This window comes from Dipodomys ordii, unplaced genomic scaffold (assembly GCF_000151885.1).
Source record: "Dipodomys ordii isolate 6190 unplaced genomic scaffold, Dord_2.0 Scaffold238, whole genome shotgun sequence".
Taxonomy (NCBI): domain Eukaryota; kingdom Metazoa; phylum Chordata; class Mammalia; order Rodentia; family Heteromyidae; genus Dipodomys; species Dipodomys ordii.
In genome coordinates this window covers 151,234-160,122 of record NW_012267454.1, presented here as the reverse complement: position 1 = coordinate 160,122, position 8,889 = coordinate 151,234, and the positions used below count along the sequence as shown (strand labels likewise).

General features: G+C 58.4%; 2 protein-coding genes across 2 annotated transcripts in view; both read right to left on the bottom strand.

Moving 5' to 3' along the window:
• The window catches only part of Myeov2 (myeloma overexpressed 2), an 8,731-nt gene extending 7,504 nt beyond the window's left edge, over positions 1-1,227 (bottom strand). Inside the window, exons 1-2 of the mRNA XM_013036020.1 lie at positions 1,061-1,227; positions 141-192 (exon numbers count right to left, since the gene is read on the bottom strand). Of these exons, the coding sequence (XP_012891474.1) occupies positions 141-192; positions 1,061-1,227 (219 nt within the window). The remainder of the gene's footprint in view (positions 1-140; positions 193-1,060) is intronic.
• Positions 1,228-1,439: 212 nt separating this feature from the next.
• On the bottom strand, positions 1,440-2,463 carry Otos (otospiralin). Its single transcript, XM_013036029.1, has 3 exons — positions 2,406-2,463; positions 2,268-2,294; positions 1,440-1,624 (listed from the first exon to the last, which is right to left on the bottom strand). Exons 1-3 carry the CDS (start codon positions 2,461-2,463, stop codon positions 1,440-1,442), a joined length of 270 nt encoding a protein of 89 aa, XP_012891483.1.
• Between the last annotated feature and the right edge of the window lie 6,426 nt (positions 2,464-8,889).

The following is an 8,889-nucleotide window of genomic DNA, read 5'->3' as shown; positions in this document are numbered from 1 at the left end:
TCATCACGTGACCCTGAGCAGTGCTGTGTGCAGACCCCTGCACGTCATCACGTGACCCTGAGCAGTGCTGTGTGCAGACCCCTGCACGTCATCACGTGACCCTGAGCAGTGCTGTGTGCAGACCCCTGCACGTCCCTGACCATGGCCTTGGAACAGTCACCGGTGCAGCCTCTAGGCATGGCATCACAGCCCCTGGAAGACCCCGACATGAGGAGCATGCTGATTGGCCCCCAGAGGTGGGCACTGGATCGGGCATCCAGTCAGAGGGCTCAGCCGTGGGGCACTTGCATGGGCTGTGTGGAGCGTCTGGTTGGGTCTGTGGTCTCCATGGGCACGGCTCTCAGCTTTCTCCTAGACACCTTACTAAGCCCTGTACAAGGCACCCCAGGTCTATCGGAGCTCAGCTAATCGTTTCCTTCCATAGTTCTTCCTGTGTCTGTGGCTTCATCCTTCCAGACAGAGACAAAAGACCTAGTCTGAGCGTTCGCATTCTCTAGCATCATTGGGTATTGAACCCTTCCTTTCGCAGCAGTGGACTTGTAACTGCGATGGAGCTGAATAGCCTTCCTTCCCATTTCTCATCCCAAATTGGAGGGCTTGGGAATTGGGCTGCTGGCCGGGAGGGGGGTGGGGGGAGGTGCAGAGAGATGGGCTGGAGCCAGGATGAGAGGAAGAGGAGCCCAAGCCTGCCCGTCAGGAGGGACAGTGCACAATAGCAGAGAGATAAGCGATCACTGCTCACTATGTCAGCGTGTCGCCGTGAGACGCAGGGAGGGAGGGGCCCGTGGCCAGCCCCTCCGCAGCCCTGGGCTGTGCACTACCGTCTCAGCCTGCTCTCGCCTTGCACACCTTCCTGCGCGGGGCTCACCGCCTGCAGAGGTGGAGCCTGGGATGCGTCCGCACAGCCTGCCCATCTGTCCACTCCCTCAGGACTTCCCGGGGCAGCAGCCCCCTCCTTCCCACAGCCCCCAGGACGGGCACCTTCCCCCCAAAGCCCACACAGGTGGCCAGCGGACGTCCTCGCTTCCTGTGGTTTGGGAAACGTGGACCTAGCACTAACCCAGAGCAGCTGCTGTCTGGCTGAGTGGCCTGGCAAGGGACGGAGTGGGCTGAGCCTGTCGCCTTCACACTCTGGCCCTTTTGATGCCGCTGCCTCAGTTTCCTCATCTGCAAGTAGATCATGAGGAGACACGGGAGGGGTCGTTCACAACTCCCACGGATGGACATCATGCACATTTATTAATGGGTGTCCAGTGGTGACAGGACTAAAGCCACATGACTTTGCGCACGATAAAGGAGAGGTAAGAATCGGCTCTTTACTGAAAGAAGCCCTCACTGTCGTTGTTGTCTTCAGTCAGGCGTTTGCTGGGTGGAGCTACTGTGTGTCTTGTTACCCAGGCCCCGGGGAGGGGGCGAGCAGGTGCCAGGCTGGACCCTGCTCAGTCCTCCCAGTAGGGAGCATTGAAACCCAGGGTGTTCCCCAGGGGGAAGTGGGCAAAGAAGGTGCGGGCCAAGCCCTCCAGCTGCGGGTAGGCACCCACGGTCTGAAAGTACTGCACGTAGTTCCAGAAGTCAGAGGTGGAGAAAGGCCAGTACGGCATGGCCGGGGGCTGTGCGTAGGGATCTGAAAGACACAAGACGCCTCAGGGGCCACCCCATCAGCTCCCCCACAGAACACCCCCGTGGAGTCGGGCAGGAAGAAGGTGGCGCTGGGCAGCACTGTGGCGCAGAGCCTGGGAGATCCTGAGTGTCTCTGCCCGCAGGGGCAGTGAGAAGGAGGAGGGAGAGGGGAGGGGGAGGAGGAAGGGGAGGGGGAGGAGAAGGAAGAGGAAGAGTAGGAGAAAGAGGGGAGGAGGAGAAGGAGGAGGAGGAATGGAAGGAGAGGAGCCCTGCCTGACTCAGAGGCCGCGGTGCTGAGCAGAGGCAGGTGTGCAGGAGGGGAGTCTGGGCAGCGTCCTGATGGGGTTTCAGAGAGCAAAGAACGCCTGGATAATTCTGAGGCTGTGCTGAAGGCTTGTGGGTAGACCCCAGGGTTTGAGCCCAGGTCTGGGCAGGAGCTAGTCAAAATAAGGTTCAGCCACCTGACACGGGAAGCAGGGCTCAGGGCTGACCCGCCCTGGCGTGCGAGGCCCCAGCCCCGCCACACAGATTCCTCCCACCGGTAGGGGACGCTTGTCCTCTGGTCTCAGCAGAACCCAGACTCCCGTAACTGAAGCACACAGACTCCACCCCCACAACCTGCACTGATGGATCAATTGATTGCCTACCTGCTGTCTCCTGCACAGGCTTGGCCCCTGCAGAGGAAGAACACAGCCATTACCCTGGGAAGGCCCCCGCAGGACAGGATGGGCAGGGAGGCACGGGGAGGCTGTTGGGAGCCCTCCCTCTGAGTCCTGTCCTCTTACCTGTGAGCGCGGCCAGCAGGAAGCAGAGGGCCAGGCCCCGCACCACCCAGGCCCGCATCGTCCCCAGACACAGACCAGGGATGCACTCAGTACACCTGTACACAGAAGATAAGCTCCCCCTTCTCCACCAGCACCCGGAACATGAGACCCCTCTCTCCACCAGCACCCAGCTGCTTCTGCAGCCCACCTCTCCACCAGCACCCAGCTGCTTCTGCAGCCCACCTCTCCACCAGCACCCAGCTGCTTCTGCAGCCTCTCGGGGCACCCTTGGGAGCACTCGCGTTTTTAAAACCATTGCTCTGAGCTGAGTTCTGAGTGAGCTGCCCATGTTTGTTGACTGCACTTCACGTTGACCTGAAATGGTGCCCGCGCCCAGCCCCACGCCAGCCCATCCACCAAGGCTGGGCTGCTCTCCGCACGGTACCTTGCTGCGTCCACCGCCTCGGCCGTGCCTCCTGTGCAGTCACCGCCAGCTCCGTCTCCTCTTTATACGAGCGCCAGGGACAGGGAAGGAAATGCCACCAGCTTGAACCGTCAACCTGAATATTTCATCGGCAGCCAGAGGACTGTGGGCCTCTGTCCTTGCGGGCTGGCAGGCGCAGACTCGTGAGCATCTGGTCCAGAGATCAAACCGAGAGAAAAACATCTCTCTGTGGGCCATTTTTTAATTTTTCAGGATGGAATTCAGCATCTGTTCTTGAAACAGACCCAGTTTCCCCGGCACAAGGGAGGCGTTCTGACTTGGGGCCAGCTGAGAGGCCTAGTCCTGTGAGAAGGGACCCGCGACCTGAGGGCAGACCCAGCAGGACAGGCCGGCAGGTGTCCCCAGTCAGAGCCCACACCAGGACCCCTGTGAGCTAAAGCACAGGCAGGACGCATGGGCCACGTGTCCAGACCGGAGCAGTCCAGTGTGCACAAGGCCCTATGCCTCTCATTGGAAAGGGGTGGTCCAGCCCCGGGGCAGCAGCCGTCAGCTACGAGGGCCTGTGTATCCGGCATCAGATCGTACCACGACTGCGCTGCCCACGACAACGCGTATGCCCGCCTGTCTTTCTGGGCAAATGCAGCCCCAGGGCCCTGCCCGGGGGCCTCCTCCCAGCTGAGCCCACCCGAGCCCAGGACGGGCCTGCTGTCCTCCTCACACCCCCAGGCCTCTCCGAGGACGCAGGGAGCCTCCTCGCCCATGCGTTCTGGGGTTCTGTGGCTCAAGGTCCCCAGCTTCCTAACTGCCATTGTGCGCCCCCCCCCAAATGACTAACGGTACATTCTCTCCCAAAAAATGAGCCGGGTGCCAGGGACTCATACCTGTTATCCTACTCAGGAGGTGGAGATCTGGGGTCGCAGTCCAAAGTCAGCCTGGGCAAGCAAGTCCAGGAGACTCTTAAATTAAGCAACAAAAAAGCCAGAAGTGAGGTTGTGGCTGAAGTGGTAGAACACGAGTCTTGAGCACAAAAGCTCAAGGGAGGTGCCCAAGCTCTGAGTTCAAGTCCCAGGACTGGTACCTGCCCTCCCCCCCCCAAGAAAAAAAGCCCTATGTAGCCAAAGAGACCTGGACAGATCACACAATCGGTTTGTGTCATGATGTTGTCACCCAGCAGGTCAGACTTCAGGTTCTGTTGTCAGAAACCCGGACTCCAAGGCTACAGGAAGTGTGCATGGGGGCTTCCGGCCCACCCCAAGGCCCTGATTCACCGGGAGGATGCCCGGGACTCTGCTCAGTTGTGCTCATAGCTACTATCCATACAGCATCAGAACTCAGGGGAATCACAAAGGAAAGGGCCGGGCCCTGCCCCAGGGAGCACGGCCTCTGAGCTGTCAGCCCAGGCTTCCAAGGGGCCTCCAGAGGGCGCTGGCTCCTGTCCACCCCCTGCTGACCACGTGTCTGGGCCGAGAGGATGTGGAAAAACAGCTGCAAGGCTAGAAATACATGACAGAGGGTGACAGCTGCGATGGCTTTAGGAACATTTTCCCAACAAAGGGTTATAAATAGGCGCGTCGCAGGGCAGTGAGCAGGGTGGCCCGAGGTGGGATGGTGGCCGTGGGCATGCTTTCCCTTCTTTCTGGGTGTATGCGTTTTCTTTCTAACTTCCACGTGTGTAAGAAAAGGAGCCTTGCCCACACCTCCAGCTCTGTTTCTCATCACTCTGGCCTCCCGTGTGTGGGATCCACTGTCCCGTCCTGCACCCCACGCCCACAGCACACTGTCCTGAGCCTGGAGGCCAGTGGGCGGGGCCTTCCCCGGCCCCCACCAGAGGGGAAGCACCTCGGGGGCTCTCTTCTCCTGATGCCTGTTTTCGGCAGACCCCTGAGAACACCCTTGAAGCGGGGCTGCACGCGGTGGTGTGGGGCGTCCCAGAGCAGGGTCTCTGGTCTGTAACAGGAGCCAGCGACCAAGTTCCAACTCAAAGCGGGCTGGGGCTCCCAGAGGACCTGCGAAGATCCCTGCGGGCTCCTCCCCCACAGAGCTGGGACTCCAGGCCTGGGCAGCTGGGGGCGGTGGGGAGGCACAGATCGGATTCCACGTTTATAATGTGTTTCCAGGTGAACGAAGCTGAGTCGGGAGGGAATGTGTGTGCATTTCTAGCGCGGATGTGTTCTGGGACTCTCTGGGATCCTTTACATAACCAGGGGACCTGGTTCTAAGATCATGGGCCTGGGTGCACCAGTGCTGCGAGGCCGGAGCCCTGAGATGGCTCTGAGGGCCGGGCCTCCAGCCCAGCGTCTCTGCCCGGGACTCACCAAGGCCCCTAAAGGCCTCAGCTCCAGGCATGAGAAACGCGTGGTCTTGCCAGACCAGGTGGCACTCACACAGCAGTGTTGGCAGGGAAGTCTCTGGCGCCCCCTGCCAGTCGACCTGGAATGCTGGGTTTGACTGTGGTGGTCCCCAAGTCCCCAGGCCTGTGCCCCACCCCGCTCTGTTCTCCGGGAGAGTGCATCCCGGACACGCAGCATCCATGGGCTGTCCCAACACAAGCACTCATGCATGCTCATGCTCAAAGCCCCGAGGCCACGGGACCTCCTGTGTTACCCCCCTCCTCTGGCCCCTGGCTTCCGTATGCTGGAATCGAGGCTGGACGCTCCTCCCTGGGCCCCCAGCTTTGGTGAGGACTGCTGCTCAGGGTCTCTCCTGCCCCTGGAATGTGCCCCCACCCCAGCCCCTCCCAGCCAGCATCTCATCCTCCTTTGGGCTCCCTGAATCTCCCGCTGGTCACTCTGCCTCCTCCTGCCTGCCTGGGAACCTGGCACCGGCAGTGTGCCTGAATGTCCAGCTCCTGGATTGATTGGCGGGGCCGAGAAGGCTGCTGACTGGACACACAGTCGGTCGAAGAAGTGGGCTGTGCGCGTCATCCAACTGCGCGGCGTTGGGCCTAGGGGCCCCGCAGCGGGCCATTCTGCTCTCCCTGCAAGCCACAGGCCTGCTCCCACTCCAGCCCCGCCAGCCACCATGCTCCACTCCCTCCTCACTCTCTAGACACAGCTTCTGCAAAGGCGGCTCGGCCAAGGGAGGGGGTTCTCAGGGGGAAGCTCTTGAAACAGGGGTTCTCACAAAGGGGGCTTCTAATGCTGCCGTGCTGTTTCCAACCCCCAGATTCTCTTGTACTGACTATTTTAATGGAAGCCTGCCGGCGAATATCAGGAAAGGTGAGGGACATTGGATAAAAGCTGAGCCAACTTTTGGAAAGGCTCCCAGGAGAGATCACTGCCACGGATGCGGTATCGGTCTGCATAATGCTGCCGGTGGGCTCCAGGGGGTGCTGTGCCCATAGGAGCCTACACCTGGGCTGCGAGGCCTCGGTGCCCTGGCCACAGGCCGGCTGCTTTCAGATCTGAGCTAAGATACTTACGTGGAGAATGGCCCCACGATGCCCACACTGGCACCCTGCATCCCTGGCACGCCAGCCCCAAGTGTTTTCTGGGAACATTCTCTGAGATGCCTGGCCTGAACCGTGATGAGACAGAAATGGGGTTCAATTCACAGGCCAGGCAGCCAGGGGTGGCCTGGCCTTACTGGGTGGGAGGAAAGAGACAAAGAGATCTGGGGGGAGGGGTGTCAAGTGATGGACGGTCTAGAACACGAGGGGGTGTCAAGTGATGGACGGTCTAGAACACGAGGGGGGGGGGTCAAGTGATGGACAGTCTAGAACACAGAACCCGCCTCCATCCTCCTCCTCCCAAGGTATCCAGAACCTCCTCAGGCCACACGTGGGCACTGTGTCAGCGAGTCCCATGTGCGTCTCAGGCCACACGTGGGCACTGTGTCAGCGAGTCCCATGTGCGTGGGGTGTGCAGTGTGGAGTGATGCGGATGGCTGAGTCCCAGGGACTCAGCTCGGGAAGTCCTGCCAGCAGGACACCGTCTGGAAGGTTTCTCCGAGGTTCTTCCTGGCCAGCTTCTCCTGCTGACCGGCCCCCTCCACCATGGACCCTGCCGGAGGCCTGGGGCCCTGAGCAGAAAGCAGCCGGGGTGGTCAGGAACATGAGAAAACCTCGACTCTTCCCGCCCAGGAGCACACGGGAGGAAAGCTAACCCAGCCTTTCTGTGGGCTCCTTTGAACCCAAAAGCTTGCTCTCCATGTTCCTGAAAACACAGGGAACGGTGAAACGTGGAAAAGGGTATGTGCATGTGCATAGGTGTGTGTCCGTGTGTGAGCATGCATGCATGCCTGTGTGTCTGTGTGTGTGTGTGAGGATGTATGCGTGCCTGTCTGTCCGTGTGTGTGCATGAGTTTATGAGCATGCATGCATGCCTGTGTGTCCATGTATGTGTGTTTGAGCATGTTTGCATGCCTGTGTGTCCATATGTGTGTGAGTATATGTGAGCATGCCTGTGTGTCCATGAGTGTGCATGAGTGTTTGAGCATGTTTGCATACCTGTGTGTCCGTGTGTGAGTGTGTGAGCATGCATGCATGCCTGTGTGTCCATGTGTGTGTGAGTGTGGGAGCATGCATGCATGCCTGTGTGTCCATGTGTGTGTGTGTGAGAGCATGTTTGCATGCCTGTATGTCCGTGTGTGTTAGTATATGTGAGCATGCATGCATGCCTGTGTGTCCATGTGTGTGTGTGTGTGTGCATGCCTGTGTGTCCATGTGTGTGTGAGAATGCATGCATGCCTGTGTGTCCATGTGTGTGAGAGAGTGTGTGAGCATGTTTGCATGCCTGTGTGTCCATGTGTGTGTGAGTATATGTGGGCATGCATGCATGCCTGTGTATCCGTGTGTGTGAGTGTGTGAGCATGTTTGCATGCCTGTGTGTCCATGTGTGTATGAGTATATGAGCATGCATGCATGCCTGTGTGTCCATGAGTGTCTGAGTGTGAGCATGTTCGCATGCCTGTGTGTCCATGTATGTGTGTTTGAGCATGCATGCATGCCTGTGTGTCCATGTATGTGTGAGTGTGAGCATGCTTACATGCCTGTTGTCCATGTGTGTGTGAGTGTGTGAGCATGTATCCATGCCTGTACGTCTGTGTGAGAGTGTGAGCATGCATGCATGCATGTCCATGTGTGTGCATGAGTGTGTGAGCATGCATGCATGCCTGTGTGTCTGTGTGTGCATGAGTGTGTGAGCATGCATGCATGCCTGTGTGTCTGTGTGTGCATGAGTGTGTGAGCATGTTTGCATGCCTGTGTGTCCATGTGTGTGCATGAGTGTGTATGTTTGCATGCCTGTGTGTCCGTGTGTGTGAGTATATGTGAGCATGCATGCATGCCTGTGTGTCCGTGTGTGTGTGAGAGTGTGTGAGCATGCATGCATGCCTGTGTGTCCATGTGTGTGAGTGTGTGAGCATGTTTGCATGCCTGCGTGTCCATGTGTGTGTGTGCATGCATGCCTGTGTGTCCATGTGTGTGAGAGAGCGTGTGAGCATGCATGCATGCCTGTGTGTCCATGAGTGTGTGAGTGTGAGCATGTTCGTATGCTTGTGTGTCCATGTATGTGTGAGTGTTTGAGCATGTTTGCATGCCTGTGTGTCCATGTATGTGTGAGTATATGTGAGCATGCATGCATGTATGTCCATGTGTGTGCATGAGTATGTACGCATGTATGCATGCCTATGTGTCCGTATGTGAGCATGTATGCATGTCTGTGTGTCCATGTGTGTGTGCATGAGTATGTGAGCATATATGCATGCCTGTATATCTGTGTGTGACAGAGTGTGTGAGCATGCATGCATGCCTGTGTGTCTGTGTATGCGTGTGAGTGTGTGAGCATGTTTGCATGCCTGTGTGTCCATGTGTGTGCGTGAGTGTGTGAGCATGTATGCATGCCTGTGTATCTGTGTGTGTGTGTGAGTGTGTGTGAGCATGTATGCATGCCTGTGTGTGTGTGTATAAATGTGCATGTGCACGTGTATGCATGTGTGTGTGTGTTTTGGTCAGGCTGGTCAGTGCCTGGCTTCCCTTGAACCTCTGCAGGTGGGCTGTGGAGCCAGGACTGGCTGGAAGGGTCGTGGGAAGCTGCAAGACCCTGGGGTGGGCATGGTGGG

What these genes read in the sequence shown, in the direction of transcription:
- Otos (XM_013036029.1), bottom strand. Translation starts at nt 2,463, where the DNA reads ATGCGGGCCTGGGTGGTGCGGGGCCTGGCCCTCTGCTTCCTGCTGGCC. An exon ending in CCTGCTGGCCGCGCTCACAG is followed by an intron (nt 2,295 to 2,405) that starts GTAAGAGGACAG and finishes CTTCCTCTGCAG; the next exon opens with GGGCCAAGCCTGTGCAGGAG. An exon ending in GCCTGTGCAGGAGACAGCAG is followed by an intron (nt 1,625 to 2,267) that starts GTAGGCAATCAA and finishes TGTGTCTTTCAG; the next exon opens with ATCCCTACGCACAGCCCCCG.